Raw genomic sequence first — 23,254 nt, forward strand, 5'->3', positions numbered from 1 at the left:
GTACTCTGACATCTTTGTGTCCATCGGAAAAAGTAGCAAAGGCTGTTCAAACTAAAGCCTCACCTGTTTCTCCAGCCAACCATGTCTGAAGAAATTGCAGTCATAAGAGGGAGGGTCCTAAGGACTTCAAGAAAACATTAGGTCTTTCCCCTATTATGCCCCAATGGATGGAGCTGGAAGACCTCTCACCAATATATTCTTCTTGGTTCTCTCTCCTTCCCTTTCAAGATCTAAGATTAAGAAACTCCAACAGGCTGTTCAACCCCAGTAAGGGGAGATGGACGGGTCCAGTACAGGATATCAGCAATTCATTTACAGAAGCTCATTCCCTCCCTCCTGATCCAAGCTGCATAACTTCTAACTGCAGAAGGTTGTATGTGGGTGGCAGCCTAACATAGTAAGGCCAACGTATCTTCTACATAGGTTGCCAGACTCAAAATAGACACTCCAGAATCTGAGACCACAGGTGTGCATGTACCCTCAGTATATTTTTATAATGCTGTTTGTTCTAATACACCTCCTTTGAAAAGAAATAAATGGGAATAATTACAGTCCACATATCCATTCTATGCTATTATAAAGACGACATTAAATTCCTTAAACTTGTAATCTTAAAGTGAGAAAACAATGTTTTTTCAGTTTACAGAATTGACGTTATTTTAAGGTGTATTTATGCTAGGTCCACAAATATTAGCAGCGTGACCCAGACTAGAAAACATTTGTGAAGAGGTAAAACTGAATCAAAGTTTAAAACGAGGCATTGAACATACATAAACCATTATTACGTTATGGTGATAGAACATTCAGTTACTTTCAAGAAATATTACATCAGCTAATGGATCTTGAACCATGCATACAAGACGGACAAAAGGCAATAAAATACCTTGTTCAGCCTCTAAGAAGAGAATTTTGTGGATGAATTTGGAGTATGAATAAAAGTCTACACTGTTAATCTAAAAAAGATTTAAAATGTTTGGATTTTTTCCTTCACTTTCAAAGCATGACTTACTTCCCTTTTTCGTATTAGGTCTGTTTTTCCACGAGCATTAGTGCTCATAATTTTTTTAGTCTGTTTAGTTCTCATGATTGACAGCAAGAGAAACTGAAGTCCTCTACCAACACAACAAGTATATCAGTGTGCCTTCCCTCACAAATGTAACTCAGTCCTTACCTGAAAGATGCAAAGATGATCTTGTTTCATGTTTTATCATTGGGTCACCTCTCAATTGTCTCTCTTTACTAGAGTGCCAGTTGAGCTGATGTCTTTATGTGGATACCTGCCCACAAGGAAGTGGACTGATAGCCACAGTTCACTTTGCATAGGCCACTGAAAGGCTATCAGATGGGCTGATTCTCTTCTGTCCTGAGCTGTATTTGACTATTGACTTAGAGGTGGAAGTCCCTTTTTTGAGGCATGCAATCGTGAGCATTGCACATCTGCCTTTAAATCTGTTAATGGCAGTCAGCCTATCTAGGACTGTAGTTAATACACACTTATTGGTACATTGTTATACAAAAACAAACCCTATCTTTATAAAGGTCTTAAAGAGGAATATGTGGGCGATTCCTGAAGCCTAGATAGGTGAGGATTTCTCTTGAACGCTGAATCCTCTTTTCTTCTAAGCTTAAGGCACTTAAATAAAAATTTCATTAAAATGTGACAGATTTTTTAATCAATCAGATGGTGTTCTGTATGCAAATGTGTGTACTGCAACTAAATGTGCAGATTTGGAAACTCTGCATGCAGATGGATAGTTAGGTTGCTTGCATACTCACATTCCAGATTGACACCTTCAGTTGCGGTAATAATATGCCATAGAAAATCATAGAAAATGCCATAGAAATTTTTACTCCTGAGGGCATTCTGCAACAAAAAAAATTAAAAATTCTGCGCACAATATTTTAAAATTCTGCAAATTTTATTTGTCAGATAAACGTGGAAGCTCCAGAATTGCAGTGGGGATAACAGGCCACTGGCTGCAGAGAGGTGGGAGATCAGACTCAGCAGTGAGGCTGTACCCAACCCTGACACAGCACAAGGACTGGGCCTGCCCCAGAAACACCCCAGGGCCCTTCCCCTCCATACCAGGTGTAAGCAGGCAGGCTCAGCAAGGCACGATCCAAGTGTGGAGGGACTTAGTGTGGGGAGATCCAGGTGTGGGTTGAGAGGGTTCTTTTGGGGGCAGTCTGTGTGCGGATGGCTCAGTGGGGGATCTGGACGCACAGGGCCTTGTTGGAGGGTTCTGGGTGCAACGGTAATGGGACTCTTCGGGGGGGGTTAAGGTGAAGGTAGTTTGGGAGGGTAGGGGGAGTCTGGGTGTGGAGGGCTCAATATGGGGGATCCAGATGCTGGGGAAGTAGGGCTCAGTGGGATGGGGATCCAGGTGCAGCTGGCTGGGGCTCGGTAGGGTGGGGATCCAGATACAGGTGGCTCAGCGGGGCGGTTCAGGTGCAGGGGGAGTGGGGCTCCTCAGGAGGGGTTCTGGGTGCAGCAGGGAGCTGTGAGGGTTTGAGGGGATCTGGATGCAAAGGGGTTGGGCGGATGGAGGAGCAGCTCCCTGTACAGTGATTCCTCCTCCTGCAGCTGAGGAGCTATGGATGCAGGAAGCACAAGGGAGGGGAGAGTTTTCAGAGCTTCCTACAGCCAGGGAAAAATCTGGGGGTGAGTCTGACACAGCCCTGGATGCTGTGCAGGGGAAGAGGAAGTCCCATCCTCCCAAGCCCAGCCAGGACTAGCAGCTGAGCCCGGTGCATGGTAGAAACCACTAGCCAGGTCTTCCCCAGTCCTGCCCCATAGTGATTTACCTAACTGCCAGCTGCCTTGGGCACCCAAAACATGCTTCTGGGAAGGGACACATGACCGCTCTTGTGGCTTCCATTTGCTTTCCCCTCAGAAAGTCACTTTTCTGTGAAGTAAAGAAATCTGTAGGGGACTTAAATTCTGCGCATGCACGGTGGCGCAGAATTCTCCCAGGAGTAAGAAATGTAGGACTGGAAGGGTTCTCAGTAGGTCATTATTTCAATACCTGCACTGAGGCAGGATTAAATATTGTCTAGACCACCTCGAGAGGTGTTTGTCTAACCTGTTTTTAAAATCTTCTGATTGAGATTTTACAGCCTGCCTAGGTAAATTGTTCAATGATTAACTAACTCTGCTTACCATTAGAAAGTTTTTCATAATATCTAATTCTCTCTTGCTGCAATTAAAGCCCATTACTTCTTGTCCTATCCTCAGTAGTCAAAGAACAGTTTATCACCCTTCTCTTTAGAATAAGCTTTTACGTACTTGAATATTATTATGTCCCCCTTCAGTCTTCTTCGCTAGAAGAAACAAACCCAGGTTTTTTTGGTCTTTCCTCATAAGTCATGTTTTCTAGACCTTTGATGATTTTTGTTGCTCTCCTCTGGACTTTCTCCAATCTGTTCACATCTTTCCTAAAGTGCGATATCCAGAACTGGACACACTACTCTAGTGGAGGCCTTCTCCGTGCTGAGTAGAGTGGAAGAATAATTTGTGTCTTGCTTACAACTCTCCTGCTAGTACATTCCAGAATGTTTGCTATTTTTGCAACAGCATTACATTGACGACTCATATTTAGTTTGTGATCCACGTATGCAAACACATGCATACATTTTTTAAACAGCATCTGTCTTGAAAACTTAGCATTTTTTCAAAAGCTGAAGTGAATCATCACTTTCAGCTCAGAAGGGGCTTAGGCTAATGAATCTTACTAGACACATCCACAAGGAGCAAGTACAATTATCAATGTTAGAAAGCTAACGTAATATGACATTAATATTTCTTACAGAAAGTAAGACGAGTTAAAATGTGCAGCTTTATGGATTTTACAATTTATTTTTTTTAAGGAGAAGACAGCATTGATTCTAAAGCCAAAGCATGATGAAGTTTTAAGATCCTCGTTTCATTTTGTGTTAAGGATTGTTGCTTAAAGCTGTAAAACTCTGCGCTATCACCTCTCCAATGTGCAAAGAGATAATCAATCTCAACCATTAAGTTCACATAACTGTGTAACTGTGTGAAATAAAAATGTTAAATGAACCAAACTGTATCATAGAATCTCTATGGATAGCAATTCCATGCTCTAATAATAAGAATATAGCAGTAGGGATATATTACTGACCACCTGACCAGGATAGTGATAGTGACTGGGAGATTACTATTAGTCATTAGTGATAATGCTCAGGGAGATTAGGAAGGCTAACATACAAAACAAAAAGCACACAGTAATAATGGGGGATTTCAATTATCCCCATATTGACTGCATACATAGCACCTCAGGACGAGATGCAGAGACATTTCTTGACACCTTAAATGACTAGCTTCTTGGAGCAGCTAGTCCTGGAACCCATAAGAGGAGAGGCAATTCTTGATTTAGTTCTAAGCGGAGCACAGGATCTGGTCCAAGGTGTGACTATAGCTGGACTGCTCTGTAATGGTGACCATAATATGATTAAATTTAACATCCCTGTGGTGGGGAAAACACCACAGCAGCCTAACACTGTAGCATTTAATTTCAGAAAGGGGGACTAAACAAAAATGAGGAAGTTAGTTAAACAGAAATTAAAAGGTACAGTGCCAAAAGTGAAATCCCTGCAAGCTGCATGGAAACTTTTTAAAGACACCATAATAGAGGCTCAATTAAATGTATACCCCAAATTAAAAAAACATAGTAAGAGAACCAAAAAAGTGCCACCGTGACTAAACAACAAAGTAAAAGAAGTAATGAGAGACAAAAAGGCATCCTTTAAAAAGTGGAAGTTAAATCCTAGTGAGGAAAATAGAACAGAGCATAAACTCTGGCAAATGAAGTGTAAAAATGTAATTAGGAAAGCCAAAAAATAATTTGAAGAACAGTATCCAAAGACTCAAAAAGTAATAGCAAAAGAAATTGTAAGTACATCAGAAGCAGGAAGCCTGCTAAACAACCAGTGGGGCCACTGGACAATCAAGATGCTTTTTCCACTGAATGCATCCAATGAAGTGAGCTGTAGCTCACAAAAGCTTATGCTCAAATAAATTGGTTAGTATCTAAGGTGCCACAAGTACTCTTTCTTTTTGCGACTAACATGACTGCTACTCTGAAACAAGATGCTAAAGAAACACTCAAGGACGATAAGGCCGTTACGGAGAAATTAAATGAATTCTTTGCATCAGTCTTCATGGCTGAGGATGTGAGGGAGATTCCCAAACCTGAGCCATTCTTTTTAGGTGACAAATCTGAGGAACTGTACTAGATTGAGGTGTCAGAGGTGGTTTTGGAACAAATTGATAAACTAAAAAAGCATTTCTCAAATGCTGCCACCATGGCCGCATGCAGCTACCAGGGGCTTTTCTTGCAGCCACAGCCTCCTGGGCAGTGACTGGGGCGGGGGTGCAAAGCAGTACCTCTCCCCCAGGACCACCAGAAGGGGTTGGGCCCTCCCCCCATCTGGAGCCACAAACGCCGGATGAGCATGCAGCCAATGAGTTTCCCCACCTTCACGGGGGTGGTGACGGTGGGGTTTCGGGCTTCAGCCTACGGCGGCGGGTGGCAGGCTCCAGTCATGCGACTTTGGGCTCTGGCCCTGGACCCCAGTCGCACAGTGGCAGGTGCCAGCTCTAGGCTCAACCCCACCATTGTCCCTGACCCCCACAGCCTCCTCCAGCCCTGGGCTCCAGCTGTGTGGTGGCAGGCTCCAGCCCTGGACCCTGGGTTCACTGCCCCTCCCCATTGCCCCTGGCCCCCCCACTGTCTCCCTACCCACTTCCCCATCCAGGCTTTGTCCCCTGCTTGCCAGGGCTGAGTAAGTCTGCTGTGAAAATTCATATTTGTACAGTTGTTAATATTACTTTTCACAGCCTCCCAGCTAGCTAGGAAGTTTGCTATGAAAAGTGATATTAACAAACATACCAATATTACTTTTTGCAGCAGCAGACTTTCTAGCTAGCAAGTCTTTTTAAAAAGGCAACCAAAAACAAAACAAAAAAAAGACAAGAATGTGAAAAGCACCTTATTTGTGTTTCTATTCGGTTTAGGTCCAGTAAAGAATAGAGAACTGTATATTATTTTTATTATTGAGTCTGCAAACAAAAAAACTATATAAATAAATTATAATGATTTGGACATGTATATTTACTTGTTTTTCCTAAAGTTAATTATTTTAAGAAAAATTGTCATAGCGGCCACCAGCAAGAGTTGGTGGGCACACTCTGAGCCACCAAAAAATGTATTGTGAAAACCCCTGAAGTAAACAGTAATAAGTCACCAGGACCAGATGGTATTCACTCAAGAGTTCTGAAGAAACTCAAATGTGAAATTGCAAAACTAACTGTAGTTTGTAACCTATCACTTAAATCCGCTTCTGTACCAAATGACTGGAGGATAGCTAATGTGAAGCCAGTTTTTAGAAAGGGCTCCAGAGGTGATCCTGGCAATTACAGGCCCGTAAGCCTGACTTCAGTACTGGACAAACTGGTTGAACCTATAGTAAAGAACAAAATTGAGACACCCCTAGATGTTCATAATTTGTTGGGGAAGAGTCAATATGGTTTTTGTAAAGGGAAATCATGCCTCACAAATCTACTTGAATTCTTTGAGGAGGCAAACAAGCATGTTGACAAGGGGGATCCGTTGGATATACTATACTTAGATTTTCAGAAAGCCTTTTACAAGGTCCCTCACCAAAGGCTTTTAAGCAAAGTAAGCTATCATGGGATATGAGGGAAAGTCCTCTCATGGATTGGTAACTGGATAAAAGAGGGTAGGAATAAATTTTCTGTTTTCAGAATGGAGAGAAGTAAATAATGATGTCCCCCAGGGGTCTGTACTGGGACCAGTCCTGTTCAACATATTCTTAAATGTTCTGGAAAAAGGGATAAACAGTGAGGTGGCAAAATTTGCACATGATACAAAATTACTAAGATGGTTAAGTCCCAAGCAGACTGCAAAGAGCTACAAAAGGATCTCACAAAACTGGGTGACTGGGCAACAAAATGCTAGATGAAATTGTATGTTTATAAATGCAAAGTAGTGCACATGAGAAAACAACCACAACTATACATATAAAATAATGGGTCTAAATTAGCTGTTACCACTCAAGAAAGATCTTGGAGTCATTCTGGATAGTTCTCTGAAAACATCCACCCAATGTGCAGCAGCAGTCAAAAAAGTGACCAGAATGTTGGGCATCATTAAGAAAGGGATAGATAATAAAACAGAAAATATCATATTGCCTCTATATAAATCCATGGTATGCCCCACATCTTGAATACTGCGTGCAGACGTGGTCACCCCATCTCAAAAGAGATCTATTGGAATTGGAAAAGATTCAGAAAAGAAATGATTAGGGGTTTGGAACGGCTTCTGTATGAGGAGAGATTAAGACTGGGACTTTTCAGCTTGGAAAAGGGATAACTAAAGTGGGATATGAGAGAGGTCTACAAAATCATGACTGGTGTGGAGAAAGTAAATAAGGAAGCATTGTTTACTACTTCTCATAACACAAGAACTAGGGGTCACCAAATGAAATTAATAGGCAGCAGGTTTAAAACAAACAAAAGGAAGTATTTCTTCACACAATGCACAGTGAACCTGTGGAACTCCTTGCCAGAGGATGTTATGAAGGCCAAGACTATAATATAGTGTTCAAAAAGAACTAGATAAGTTCATGGAGAATAGGTCCATCAATGGCTGTTAGCTGGGACGTGCAGGGATGGTGTACCTGGCCCCTGTTTGCCAGAAACTGGGAATGGGAGACGGGATGGAACACTCAATGATTACCTGTTTTGTTCAGTCCTTCTAGGGCAGGTGGCATTGGTCACTGTTGGAAGACAGGATACTGGGCTAGATGGACCTTTGGTCTGACCCAGTATAGCCATTCTTATGCAACCTTATGCTTGCCCTCCCTATATTTCCCCTTCTCTCCTTTGTTTGTGAAACTCACTTTAAATTATAAAGTTTTCATGGCATGGACCATGTCTTCTTATGTGTTTTAAAATATAGGAATGGCCATACTATACCATATGGTCCATCTAATCCCATATCCTCTTTCCAACAGTGGCCAGCAGCAATTATTTCAGAGTAAAAAACTAAGGTGCCACCAGACTCCTCAAGACTAACAAATGTATTTGGGCATAAGCTTTTGTGGGTAAAAAAAACATTTCTTCAGATCCATGCATCTGAAGAAGTGGGTTTTTTTACCCACAAAATCTTATGCCCAAATAAATCTGTTACTCTTTAAGGTGCTACCAGACTCCTCTTTGTTTTTGTGGATACAGACTAACACGGCTACCCCTCTGATTTCAGGGTAAGATGCAAGAAACCATATGGAAGACAGATTTCAGAGTAACAGCTGTGTTAATCTGTATTCGCAAAAAGAAAAGGAGTACTTGTGGCACCTTAGAGACTAACCAATTTATTTGAGCATAAGCTTTCATGAGCTACAGCTCACTTCATCGGATGCATACTGTGGAAAATACAGTGGGGAGATTTATATACACAGAGAACATGAAACAATGGGTGATCAGGTAAGGGGAGCTATTACCAGCAGGAGAGCTGGGGTGGATGAGAACCTTTTGTAGTGATAATCAAGGTGGGCCATTTCCAGCACTTGACTGCTGGTAATAGCTCACCTTACCTGATCACTCTCCTTACAGTGTGTATGGTAACACCCATTGTTTCATGTTCTCTGTGTATATAAATCTCCCCACTGTATTTTCCACTGAATGTATCCGATGAAGTGAGCTGTAGCTCACGAAAGCTCAAATAAATTTGTTAGTCTCCAAGGTGCCACAAGTCCTCTTTTTTTAATTGATATTCTAAATATTCTTATCCATATACGTGTCCAATCTTACTTAATCCTGTTACATTTTAGGCCTCAATATCATCTTGGGGGAATATCACAGGCCAATCATACAAGAAAATGTTTATTTTTCAGTTTTAGGTATGGTACTTTTCACTTTCATTGAATGTTTCCTTGTTTTGTATTATGAGAGGAGATAATTAGTGACTTAGCTACCTTTTCTATACCATTAATTAATATATCTCTTACCATGTTTGCTCTTAATCACCTTTCTATAGAATGTTTTTTTCCCCCATGCCTCTAATCATTCTCTTTGCCCATTTCTGAAGCCCCACTTTGCTTTTATTTTATTTATTTGATAGATTAACTAGAACCAAACTCTGTATTGCAGGGGAGGGCATACTATTGATTTATATAATAGCATTTTCAGTGTTCATCTTCCCATTCCTTATACATCTTAAATTTATTTACCTTTTTTTGACCACTGCTCTATATTGAGCAGAAGATGACATTGAGCTTTCTTTAGGTGTTACCCAGATCTTTTTCAGATTTGTTTCAATTAATTTAGAACCCACTAAGATGTGAGTAGTTCAAATTATTCCCTCCAGGGTGCTTTGTGTTGCATTTATCAGAACTTAATTTCATCTGCCATCGGTTTGCCTGTTCACCTAGGTTGGTCAGGTTTCAGTGTTCTTCAGTCTTGAAGAACATAAATAAATAGTCATCTGCATATTTTGCCACCTCACTGCTTAGTCCTAATAGGGAACGTTGTGGCAACCCACTATGAAATTTTTGCCAGGATAAATATTGACTGTTTATTCTTAACTATGTGTTGTGTCTTAGATATGATGAGAGGCAAAATGGCTACTTATTTCCTTAGCTGTCTCTTCTGCTGGGCTTTGTCAAGGATTTTTTGGGAGTCCAAACCAGTTGCCAACTGACAAATTATCAAACTATTTATTGATACAGTTTCTAGCACAAATTGGACCCAAGCCAGACTGGGAACTTTGGATGCTACTGCAATAACACACCTCATACTGTTGCATCTGAACACATAACATTCAGAATTTTCTTCATTACCACCAATAGTTTGGCTTTTCTTCTCCCAGCTGTTTGTTGATAAAGAATTGATATTGATAAGTCTCTAGTATTTGGGATAAAAGCCTAAGACAAGGCACTGGAAGATACCATGGAGTTTCTGAATATATTCTTTGCTTCCTTTTGGAGTTAGAGATATCCCTCTCTAGACAAAAGTAGGAGGAGAAAGTAAGTTGAGTCTTTTCCCATCGGCCATGACAATTCATTAGCAATTCTTTAATTTCCATAGGGTTAATAGTTTAAGAATTTGTTCTAAGGGAAAGGAAGCTAGCAAATCAGTCATGGAAGGCCCTGGGAGGCTTGTTAGTTCTTAGTTTGGGGTTCTGAAGAGGCTTGATATCTTGGACAAACAGGGCACTTTTTCCCCTTCTAAGGAAACCTATAGTCTATATTTGACTAACTTGAGTTTACAGAAATGGTATCCTCTTCTGCAATGATTAAGATCTGGAATTTGTAAAACCCTTCCTTCTCCTGTTACTTTAAGGCTGAGGGCTTTAACATTCAACATCACTGAGGTTCTTGTAAAATAGATTTCGAGCACTTAGTCTTAGAAAGTTTCCTATTAGCAGGTGTTTTGTATGTTGATCATGGCCATTTCTAAAAAGTTATGGATTTATTTTTACACTTGTCAGAATTTTCTTGACCATACCTAATGTCAAAATAAAAAAAACGAACTTATTTATTCTGGACTTAAATCCCCCCCTTTCTTCTTCCAAATTGATTTTTCTAGAAGTCATTCATAAAAATTGTTTTTGGTAGAGGAAATCCCACTCCCCCAAAAGCCTTGTTCTGATGGGATTGTTAAATTTTGAAGCCTCTGCCTCATTGTGTCATTTTGGATGTCTCTGATCATAGACTTAATGATTTAACTCCGAGTTTGAAGTGTACAGAATAACTAACAGCTGGTCACTGCTGGCATCCAGCAGTTAGAAAAATCATTTTTTGGAAATTATATTTTTAAAATAAAATAAGATCAGAAGGAAAATTGGTACCTGAGTAATATAATATCAGGTTTCATGGTAGGTGACTTTGCAGTGTTAGTATGTGTGCGCTATCAGTTCTGTAAATAAACAGAGGACTTCAGTCTCCAGTGTGGTCAACCCAATATCTTTCACCAGCATTAAATTCACTTTAAAATTCAATTCAGGTTAGAAAAATGTCTGTAAAAAATGAGAACTTTCTCTCTCCTTCAAGCAATCTTTTCCCTCTGTATATTCAGTCTTGACTGTTTATTTTTCTGACCATAATACATCTATATTTATTAGTACTGCAGAGTCAGAGCTGTAGAGATTGAGATGCATTCTCTTCTGGATTGTGTATCCTTAGACTTGATTCTGCATCTGAAACTTGGCAAACTTTTTACTAATGATGTGCAAACGTGGAAAAAAAATAAATCCGGATTTTCAGATTCCAGAATGGTTGAATATGAAGTGTCAAACTTTAGAAGAGCCATTTTTCACTCGTAAACTGGACAAATTTGAGCCCTGGTCCTTAAGACATATGCCTATGCTTAAATTCCATTGACTTCCAGACTACTCAGTGTATAAAATTAAGGATGTACGTAAGTCTTTGCAGGATCAATAAATAGAGGGACTATAAACATGAAACCCCACAATGTCACTTTCACTTCTAGATTAGACACTTCAAAAAAAAAAAAAGGGATTTTTAAAAACCAAACATTACAGACAACCCTAGTAATTTCATATACCGTACTACGAATGTAAAAATAATTGTCTCGTGGCAACACGGTACACCAGTAGATTTTGCTTATCTAACTCAAAGTCCATTTCATGTTTCAGTAGAGTTATGTGTAACTGTGTTTGCTATTTTAGAGTAGTAATTGGGGATTATTACATTCTGAGAACCCACAGTGTTTATTATATAAGGTATTAATGTTTTTCTTTTTCAAACATGATAATATCTTAAATGTTCTTCTGATAGGCATTGTTCGAATACATTTTTCACCATGAAAATGACGTTAAGAATGTAAGTAATCTATACAAAATAGATGTTTACTTGTACTAAGTCTTATTCTGTCATGTCTGTCGGTTTCAGCTGAACTAAGGCTTCTAGTGTTACTTTAGTTCTTAGGATAGAAAAATTGCAGCTTTAAGAAAATTTTTTACAAATATGAAAAAAGTCAGATACTAAAATGTTAATGCCTTTATTTTCAGAAGTCAAAATAGCACATACCTGCACTACCTCAAGCGGAGCTAGTGCACTAAAAATAGCAGTGTAGCTAGGGTTGCACAAGTGGTGGCTCAGGCAAGCTGCCCCAAGTATGTACCTGCCCGGATGCCGTGGGTATGTACTTCGGCAGCTAGCCCAAGCAGCACTGTCCATGCAACCCCAGCTACACTGCTATTTTTAGTGCACTAGCTCATGCTAGTGTGGGTATATCTATACAAGCTGGATATCACACCCCTTCTTCCAAGTGTAGATGCAGACTAAGAGTGAGGGAGAATTGTCTGGAGTGGTATATGGGATAATACTATAGTTAGTAATAATGGATTGAACTTAAAATCAGGTAAATTACTGACAGAGCTACCATGGGTATGTCACCTTTAGCTCAAGTATAGACATAGCCACAGTTTTCTACTATGTTTAACAGTCACAGTTAAATTTGTGTACCTGTTTAACTCTTCAAAAGTAATGTAAGCCAGACTTGCAAGTTTTTTCTTACCAGCTCACACAGGTGAAGATATAAAAATTATAACATACAAAGTATTTCTGGCACATTCATCACCATAATATCCGGTAGGTTGTGCTTGGAGTAACAAAAAAGTTCAGATCAATTTTACATGGCTCATTAAGCATTTATCGGCTTTTCTGCAACACAAGGATGCGTGCAGGGGGCTGAAGATGAAGCAGTTTAGGAATTTAATTTTTCCATGATGCCATTTTGACTGTTTTCAACTAGTGAAGCAATAATTACCAGAAAACATGCTTTCCGTGGATGTAGACCAGAATAGTTTTCAGATAAAATGCTATGAATTGTTTAATCTGGCACTAAACTATGTCAATCATATGCTGTCTGCCAGCTTGATTGCACAGGCCTCTCTTAATATGATTGGTTATATTTTGGATGCTAATATACTGAAATTCAGTCAGTGTCAGAAAGAAACAGAATGTGTAACATGTTAATTGCTACTCATCTACTTTGACACCAAGGAAGTGAGATTTTTTCTGATGCCACCAACAATGAAAATACATATTGTTTACCGAGAGGAACTCTAGACCACCAGTGACAAAGGGCTTACATGGTATGAAATCACTTAGACATGTTGACGTGAAATGAATACCAAATGAAAGTGAAAATACATCACTAAACTATTTCAGTGATATTAACAGCAGGATCTCCAGGGCTGGACTGGCAAATTCATAGAGCCCAGGCAATATGTAACATTTCAGAAATCTTGTGGAAGTAGTATTTTGGAGTCCCTATACAGAATCCACAGACATTTCAGTTTTGGCACAGAGAGATATCAGTAACTGATATTTACTTTCTAAGGTCTATAGGAAACACTTTTGTGGCTCAGTTTACAGTATTGGTTGTACTTATGGTACTATATTTTAAACATCCAACTTTTAATTTTAATATTCAGCTCCCTTGATCTCCCTTTCGTTTACTCCTCTTCTTTTCCTCCCATTTGCAGTTTCTTCTCATGCACTTCCATTTCCATCTCCTCTTTACCCTCATTCCTCCATATTTAGTCTCTCCCTCCTTCTCAAACCCCCTTAACAAGTTCTCCCATTACTTCATCTCAGTTAAAAAAAAGCCACACAAATGAACAAAAAACCCAACTCTCTCCTTCAAATCAATTCATTTCACTCCTTACCCACCTGTTCATCCCAGTCACTTCACTCATTCACCCACACACCTCTCCCTGGGTCAGGCACTCTTAGTCTCTTGGTCATTCAGTAATGAAGGGCTGGGGTATCCTTGCAGCCTAAGATGACTCTTTTGGAAAGGGATGAGGTGTGGAAACTAGTGGTCCCAAGACCTAAGAAGCTGCCCTCTGGGTGGGAGAAGAGGAGGACCAGAAAGCTTGAAGAGCCACTGTCCAGTCAAGTTTCCTGCACCAGGATCAGGAAGAGCAGTTCCTGTAGTTGGCTATGAACTCAAGTCAGGGAAAACCGCACTCCCAACCTGTCCATGAATGTGGGAGGGGACAGAACAGACTAGCTCTGCATCTTGTCTACAGTTGGCTGTAGAACTAATTCTGAGGCTGTGGGTGAACTCGAAGGGTCAATTCACAGGTTGCGATAAATGCTTCCTAATGTGATTTCATAGATTAAGTCAAAGGCTAGAAGAGAATGTGGGGATCATCTAGTCCATCTCCTGTATAAAACACAGGACACAGAACTGCCTCAAAATAATTCCTACAGCTTATTTTTTAGAAATAAAAATCCAATCTTGATTTTAAGATTGCCAGTGATGGAGAGTCCACCACAACCCTTACTAAGTTGTTCCAATTATTAATTACTCTGTTATAAATTTATACCACATTTCCAATAGGAATCTGTCTAGCTTCAAGATCCAGCCATTGGATCATGTTACTCTGTTAGCCCATGATCAAATACATGTTCTCCATGTAGGTATCTACAGACTATAATCAAGTCACCCATTAACCTTCTGTTTGTTAATCTAAATGATTGAGCTCTTTGTGTCTGTCGCTGTAAGGCTTTTTTTTCTAGTTCTGTAATCAATCTTGTAGCTTTTCTCTGAATCCCCTCCAATTTATCAACATCCTTGAATTGTGGATATCAGAACTGGACATAGTATTCCAGCAACCATCGCATCTTTGCCAAAAACAGAGTTAAAATAGCTTCTATTTGAGATTCCCCTGTTTATGCATCAAAGAATCACAATAGCCCTTTTGGCCCCAGTGTCACACTGGGAACTCATATTCAGCTGATTATCCACCATAATCCCCCAATATATTTTCTGGAGTCATTGCTTCCCAGGATAGGGTCCCCTGTTGTGTAAGCAGAGTTTTACTCACTGTTAGGGTACCTCCTTCTGGTTGGGTCTGGGGATTAGCTCTCATCCAGTCTAGCACCCTCTTCTGTTGCTCACTTGCCCTGGGGCCCCTCTTGCTCTCCAGGACTCAGGAGTACTCTCTCTTCATGACTTGGCCTCCATCTAGGTCCCTCTATCATTTTCCCTTTCCAAGGTATCACAGTTCCTCTGGACAGTCTATCCAGATGCTGTCACAGGCAGTCCTCCATGCCAATTCCAAGTCCATGCCACTTTCCCAGTGGTTGGTAGGGGAACCCAGGCCTGCCCGCTACTCTGTGTTTTAGCCCAGATACCCTGTAATCAGCAGCCAGGCTCTACACAATCTCTGCCTTTGCTGCTCTTTCCCTCAGCCTGTTCTTTCTCTGAATTCCACAGGCTTTCTTCCTGCAACTCCTCTGGGTGAACCCTTCCTGAAGGGCTAGGATACCAGGGCTTTTGCTCCTTCCTGGGTCGGGTCGGGTCGGGTCGGGTCTCGTCTCGCCCAGCCCAGCTCTCTGAGGCTAGAGGATGAGTGTGGACTCCCTCCCTACAGCTCCCTTTTGCTGCAAACTTCCTGGCTTTATACAAGCTCAGCCTGCCCCTGCCCAGCTGGGTTTCATCTTCAGTTAGCCTTTATGAGTCCCTGGCACTCCGCAAGGTGCAGCCTATATGGTTAATTGACCCCTTCTGAGGCACCTTAACCCCATCAGTGCTGGTGTGGCATGGACACCTCTGTCACTGTGCCTACCATTCTTTGTTCCTACATGTATACATTTAGCCTTATTAAAAAGCATATTATTTGCTTATGCCCAGTTTACCATGCAATCCAAATTACTCTGTATCTATGTCATTTTCCACTCCCCTAATTTTTGTGTCATCTGCAGACTTTATCAGTGATGATTTTATGTTTTCTTCCAGGTCTTTAACAAAAATGTTAAATAGCATAGGGCCAAGAACTGATCCTTTACTGGCCCTCACTAAAAACACGTTTTCAAAGATGATATCCTGTTTACAACTACATTGAGATTTATCAGTTAGACAGCTTTTAATCCATTTACTGTATGTCATGTTAATTATGTATCTTTTTAGATTTTTTAATCAAAATGTCATGCGGTACCAAGTCAGATCTCTTACAGAAGTCTAAGTATATTACATCTACATTATTACTTTTACCAGCCAAACTTGTAATCGCATCCAAAAAAGATATCAGATATTTACAAATAAGATGGAAAGTTATTAGTAGAGAAAGGGGATCTTTGCTCTCATTTTGCCCATCTTGAGGGACTTGCACTGTTGTCTTCTGCAATATAAATTTAATAAACAAGACTTAAGCCTTTTTTTTACCTCCATTTAGTTCTCAACCACTCCTTTAAGTACTGTTGAGTTCCTTATCAATTTCTATTAAATAATATGTACAGTTGTATGCAGATTTGATTAAACATACACAATATAAAGTATTTTATCTACATTAATAGCAAATACAGAAAAAATCCACTGACTCTTACCAGTTTTTGAGATAGGAATACAGGAAAGCACAGTATTTCTTTAATACAGTATTTAATACTTTTTTAAAAAATGCATCCAGTATCCCAGGGATTGGCAACCTTTGGCACGCGGCCCACCGGTTTGTTTACCTGCCATGTCTGCAGGTTTGGCGGATCGCAGCTCCCACTGGCCGCGGTTCACCGCTCCAGATCAATGGGGGCTGTGGGCCGCATGCCAAAGGTTGCTGATCCCTGCAGTATCCCTTTATTTTACTTAAGGAAAAATAAATACCTATTCTGAGAGGAAATTATTCCTCCATTATTGCTGTTCACTCTTATTTTCTTTTGGGATCATTCATCAATAACTGATTCTCTTTAGACACTGAACTATTCTTGATTTTCATTTTGTGGACTAAACACTGTGGGCTAAATGTCAGTGACAATGCGACAATTTAAAAGCTTTGCTCAGAAATTGTTCATCTGCTGCTGAGCTCATTTCAACCAAAGAGTGGAACACTAGAATCTGATATGCTTGAAAGTTTAGTGATGCTCTCTTTACAATTTGTCTTAAGGAACAGCAGCAAATATACTGTATACTGGTTAATAATCCCAGCCCATAGTGTTGCCTTGGTATTTGCCAACACGCAGCAAAGCACACTGGGTGGGTGAACGAAAGCACACTATGTTCTATTTTTATAATTGCATTTTTTTTTTAATTATTAAGGCAAAGAACATTAACATCCACTGTAGTTGCTATGCTTGTCACCAAAATACCCTCAGGACATTTCTCTTCACATGCATTGATTTCATTTTGGTCTTTTCTCATTGTAATACCTATTTCAAATACATTGTGAGCAGGCATGTAATTTGTCATTTTATGTAACCCAATAAACAAACACAAATTAGGGGAGGTTTCAGTCTTAACTGTCTTCCAAAATTTTAAATCTGTGCTTTTTTCCCCCGTTAAAGTGGCTTCAGTTAGTGAACTTTGAGTTTTTTTACATTGGTATAACTAAGGTGATTTCATTTTTCATACTGCTGTTTGCTAATGAAGCAAACTTATAGTTTTCTGCCCCTCCCCATTGAACTACAAAGAAGCCAAGATCCTAATGGAAGGCAAACAATTTTATACATGGTAAATATCATTCACATTGGTATGAAATGAAGTCCCAAACCTGAAATGAACTCTGAACAACTAGATCCATGCATAGCAGCACTGAGACTAAAGATTCCAGGATTTGATCAATATGTTTCCTTAGTTTTCTGAAGGATTACACAAAGCTAGACTCTTTCTAATAGAGCTTGTCTACACCACGTTGCATTTAGCGACAAGGCTGTGTCGACACAGCCTTGTCGCTAAAAGTCAGCCTGTGTAAACACTCTTTTTCAGTACTTTATTGGCACTTTTGCTGACAAAATACTTCCAGCCCCGAAAGCGGCGTTAGCTTTGTCGACAGGAGAGCACGCCTGCCGACAGAGCCACGTTCACACTGCCACTTGCGTTGGCAAAACTTTTGTCTTTCATGGGGGGGTGGGGGGAGCTTTTTTAAGTACCTGTGAAAGACAAAAGTTTTGTCGACTACTTCGCAATGTAGACAAGCCCTGAATTAAATATGCTGGGACAGGTCCTCAACTTTTGTGAATTGTTGTAGCTTTGTTCAAGTCAATGCAGCTATGACAATTTCACACCAGCTGAAGATCTGGCCTGCTGTCTTTAAAGCAGACCTAATTGTGCTAGCTGCAGGAGCAAGCAACTGGGAATAAAAACCCAGAAACACTTGGCACTTGGTCAACCTAATATTGGCATTTCAGATATACAGCTATCAGGTTTTTCTGAATTGTATACACAAGAACTTTACTAGTTTACTGTAAAAATACAACAAAACAAAAACCACACACGCACAAAACAAAACACATACCTAAGAAACAATTCTCTACTGGCCCCTAGTTTAGCTACTCTAATAGGAGTCTGCCATTTCTGTGGTTCTGTGAAATAATTATGAAGAAATCAAGTAAATTCTGAGCTTCATGGCCATGTATGTCTATTTTCATAACATTTTGTTTAAAAGCTTTTTAGACTATTTTTGGTGAAACTGCTATAATGGAAGTGTAGCTTTTACTCTGACATCTTACGTTATGATGGAAAATGGAATTTCAAACAATTCTGCAGCTTGTATGTTTTATAGCCTTTCAATACAGTATAGACTGATTCTTTCAGCACAATATGCCATGACCTGAAATCAGAAATTAAAGAAAAAAAGATAAACTAGAGCTTCTTTCTGATTTTTAATCTGTTTAAATATGACCCTTCCAATGGTCCCTGTTCAAGCAAAGTGTGTTGAATAGCATACCTACCTTTCAAACATCCCTGATTGTGGAGGATTAGAAGGGAGAGAAGCCTTCCTATTTTTTCCCCCATACTCATTTCCTGTGTTATAGGAAACAGAAGACCAAGGAAAGCAGTGTTTACCACTGCACACACTTGAAAGTGCACTGTGCTCAAGTGATCCAGGTGGAAAAGGCCTGATATTACCAAAACCAAGATAAATTTGTACACTATTTCAAGCAGAAGTACCTCGGCAGTTTTTCTTAAAAAAAAAAAAAGTTTAAGCCACTTTTAGTAAATTTCCCCCATGGATGATGGGAAACATGAAAAATGTGTATGCTTAGACTTATGGAATACCTTACATTGTCTCTGCAATCTCATTAAATGTGTTCCCTAGTTCCTCTTTTGCATTATATATAACTGTTAAAAAGCATGTATGATTACATCCTGCTATAATCCTTTCAAACATTTTATGATTCTATCTTCATAGAAATAAAGTAATAATCCTTCCGTAGTCTATATGTAAAAACAATGTCTGCATGTACCAAAGTATTTTATTCAATATTTTTAGATTTTGCTGTTCTTTGTCTTGTATTTTTCATCAGTATTCTTTGTTGAAACCTGGAAATGCCAGTTTTAAGGTGTGGGTGTGTGTTTGTGTATTTTTTTAAAGGCTTTAGATTTGGCAGCACTTGCCACAGAGCATGCACAGTACAAAGACTGGTGGTGGAAAGTCCAAATTGGGAAATGCTACTATAGGTAAGTCATTTTTGTATTCTTTAGTGATTGATTGTGATCTGAGGAACATGAACTTTAGTTTCTTATAATTGTACAGTATTTCCTAAGCTTCAAGGTCAAATTGTGTAGTAGTAAGAGGTGTTCGTATAGTAAGTAGTTAAGGGATGACAATATAATAAAATTAGAGCTGGTCAAAGTTGGAATTTTTGTTTTACAGGAAATTCCAAAAATTGTTCCATTTTGAAACCAAAAAAAATTGAAATTTCCTAGAAGGGAAATAAAAAAAAATAATTTTGAAATAATCAAAGCATTTCATTTAGAATATTTTGAAACAAAATTGATTCTCGGAGCACCCAATGGACTCATGTGAAGCTGGGAGCCTAGAAGCCCTGAGATAGATGGCTGAGCCAGCAGCATCGGAGGTTAGACTCCCAGGGTTCCTGCTGCAGAGATGGAAACAGGCCCTACTCTAGCTGAGGCACATCCGGGCTCCTGGTTCTATGGTAGGGAATCTGTGAACCCCTGGGCGCCTGGCTCCGACACAGCCCATATGGTGCGGCTTCCATGGAGCCATCAAACCTGGAAGCCAGGTTGTTCCCAGCAGCCCACCAAGTGAGCTGGCATGAAGCCTGCATTGCAGGCACGGTGCCTTCCAGAACCCTGCCCAGGTATCACCAGAAATTCAGTGGAGCCAGTCCATTTCTGGAAAACATAGACAAATTGGCATTTCCTGGTGAAGCAGGGTTTGAGCTTTACTCATAATTTAGATAAAATGGTTTATCTTTCAAATAAGGAGGCTAGTACAGTATATATTCAATTAATGAGGAAGACTACAGGTTGGGGGTATTAATGAAAAAATGAGCAGACCTTGTCCCACAATCTGAGATAATGTTGAGGCTCCAATATTTTGAGCACTAGAGCTTCCTTCTTGTGTTTGTCTCAATTATATGCAGGGTTGATAACACCTATTATTAAGGTTGTTCAAAACTTCCTAGTATAAGACCCTGTTTCCAGTTGTTTATAACTTTGACAAATTTTAAACATGTTCTCCTTCCATAGAGGTGGGCTGACTTAATCACATCTCTTGGTTGCAGAACTTTTCTGAGGAAGTTCCAAAATTATATTTCAAATTTCTAACCACCAGTTTGTCAGAAGTTTGACTGCCAAATGTTGAGTCAGGCTGAGTGTGTCACAAACATTAATGGATTTATTTTCACTGCACATTGTGAGATGAAGGATATTATCCCCATTTTACAGATGGGAACTGAAACACAGATTAAAGTCAAAAGGATCCACAAATTTTGGGTGCCCAATTTGAGACACCTAGGACCTGAGATTTCATTGTACAGTACTTTATGTGTTCAGAGCTCAGCACCTGTTGACTTCTGTTGCAGCTGTGAGTGCTCACCATTTCTCCAGTGAGACTTCAGGCAGGCACCCAGAAAGTCAGGAATACATAGTGACAACCTCTGAAAAGTTTGGTTTAAGTGACTTGCCTAGTATTATATAGGGATTCTGTGGCAGAGACAGGGATAGAACCCATTTCCCCAGGCAGCGTTTGACTGCCTTAATGATGAGACCATTCTTTCTCTTCCTGCTGTCCCCAGCTCATTCACTACACACATTCCAACTTCTGGAATAAATGAAGCTGGGGTCCTAAAGACAGGTTCCTTTCAATACACGACCCTGATTTACTCCCAGAGGAGATCCATCCTGCATACGAATGAGGCAGGAATCTTGTGGAAAAAATAGTATGTGATCAAAAGACTTTCAGTGCACATGCACAAGGGGGCTGAATTATGATTACAAAGGCAATTCTGGCATTTCCTAACTTTTGAACCTGGATTTTCTTTTAGCAGATGCATGATTTTTTACACCCCACCCACCCCCACGTTACTTTTGGCACTTTAATGAGGTTTTTTATTTGTTTTTAGTGGATAGTGCTTTGTTTGAATAAGTTACATTATTGTCGAATAAAGAACTTTCTGTATGTATCTATTATCTCTTAGGTTAGGATTGTACCGTGAAGCAGAAAAACAATTTAAATCAGCTCTCAAGCAGCAAGACATGGTAGATACAATACTGTATTTAGCAAAAGTAAGTAGATATTTTCAAATCAAATTAAATCTGCCTGCTTTAGAATAACTTGAAATTCTCATCTATACATGAAAATCCAGGGGGCAGCTGACCTGGGACTATCCAACTTGATACATTTTTCAGATTGCGTAGCTTTTCAAATCCATTTTAAAATGTATTAAAATAAACCAATCTTTTCAGAATGCAATTAACTTAAACAGCAGAACTGACACAAATAGAACAAGTTATTTTTCAGACTTCCATTCTATAAAATTTTAAAGTTTTGTGAGAATAAGCCTTTATTTTAGAGGATTATTTATGAGCTTTTTTTGTCTGTACATTTTTCCCCACAACTTGTCTTACTCCAGTTCTTTAATATCAAAATGGTGATGAATGGTGTGGGAAATACAAGTCAGTACTGAAAACAGAAGTCTCACTAAATTGTTGTTGCTGCAGGCTCAAGCATTCATGTACTTCAGAGTATGCCCTCTACTTGGATTTGATAATTTGTGATTAGCAGAACTGTGTACAAAAGCAAGAGCATAGTTTAAGTACTGGACACCATCAAAGACACCATCTTCTTCTGCCTTATGTTCTCTCCGCCAACAAACCCTAATCAGGACTATACAGATAAGGAATGATCAGAGTTGCAGTATTTAATGTGTAGCTGTCTGATTTCTTAGGAGACCAATGAAATAAACCAATAAGAGTGACTAGATGGATCTAAAAACTGGTTTTTCAACTGACATCAAAAGGAATTTATCCGTAGCAGTCAGAAAGACCTCGAAATTGACAAAGTTGTATCATAACAAAGATATGCAAAACACTTGAAGAACCAACATCACCGCTCAAACACCAAAATTGTTGTTTATGGTAGTGCACATGAGGTTCTAAACATTTTTTCCAGACATTCAAGAAGAGACCGGCCTGCTCCAGGAAACTTGCTGTCTAAGGACTTGTCCACACAGTTTGTGGGCAGCAAGCCTGTGTCAAAGCACACTACAGAACTTTTAGTACATGGTAACAGGGTCCACATGGCCAGTTGGCTTGTGACAGCTTTATTTCCTGGCTTGCTGTGAAGTAACTGACCGTATAAACAAGCCCCCAGGGTATCTTTTATCTAGGAGCTTGAATAATAATAGCAATGAAGCCGTGGCTGCATGGGCTTTGCAAGCCTATTCTAGTGACTAGTCCCTGCTGCCACGGCTTCACTACCTTTGTTATTTGAGCTAGCTAGATTAACACTAACTCTAATATGTCTACATGTGCTGCAGTTATTCATTTGATTGCAGTAAAGATGTACCATAAAGCAGCATTTCCCCAGACTTTGGAAAGCTGACACACCACCCCCACGAGAGGGAAACCTATTTCCCCTCCTGCTTTTTCAGTACAGCTATTAAAGGCCTCCCTAAAATAAGTGATTACTCAGAGTATATGTATAGCTTTTTATTGTATGATGCTTCCTGTGTGCACTGAGTAGTGAATTAGCATCTGGGTTAGCAGCCATTGGAAAGAATGGGGCAGTTCATATCGGAGAGGTATTGTTTCAGGCTCTCCGCAAAATCAGACAGACATCAGTATCAGCTACATCCTAGTCACATTTTAATCACCATAACAAGTAGAGATTTAATTAAAAAAAAAAACTTGAAAGCTGAGACTTGTGAAAAACTAAGAGTTTTCTGCATATCCATCTGGCTAATCCTGAGACCTTCCTCCTCCACGCTTTGA

General features: G+C 39.7%; 1 protein-coding gene across 1 annotated transcript in view; it reads left to right on the top strand.

Moving 5' to 3' along the window:
* TTC8 (tetratricopeptide repeat domain 8) overlaps window positions 1-23,254 on the top strand; it is a 62,405-nt gene that overhangs the window by 25,000 nt on the left and 14,151 nt on the right. The window contains exons 7-9 of the mRNA XM_077820397.1: window positions 11,842-11,886; window positions 19,386-19,471; window positions 21,460-21,547. Coding sequence (XP_077676523.1) covers window positions 11,842-11,886; window positions 19,386-19,471; window positions 21,460-21,547 — 219 coding nt within the window. The remainder of the gene's footprint in view (window positions 1-11,841; window positions 11,887-19,385; window positions 19,472-21,459; window positions 21,548-23,254) is intronic.

Source organism: Eretmochelys imbricata, chromosome 6 (assembly GCF_965152235.1).
Source record: "Eretmochelys imbricata isolate rEreImb1 chromosome 6, rEreImb1.hap1, whole genome shotgun sequence".
NCBI lineage: Eukaryota > Metazoa > Chordata > Testudines > Cheloniidae > Eretmochelys > Eretmochelys imbricata.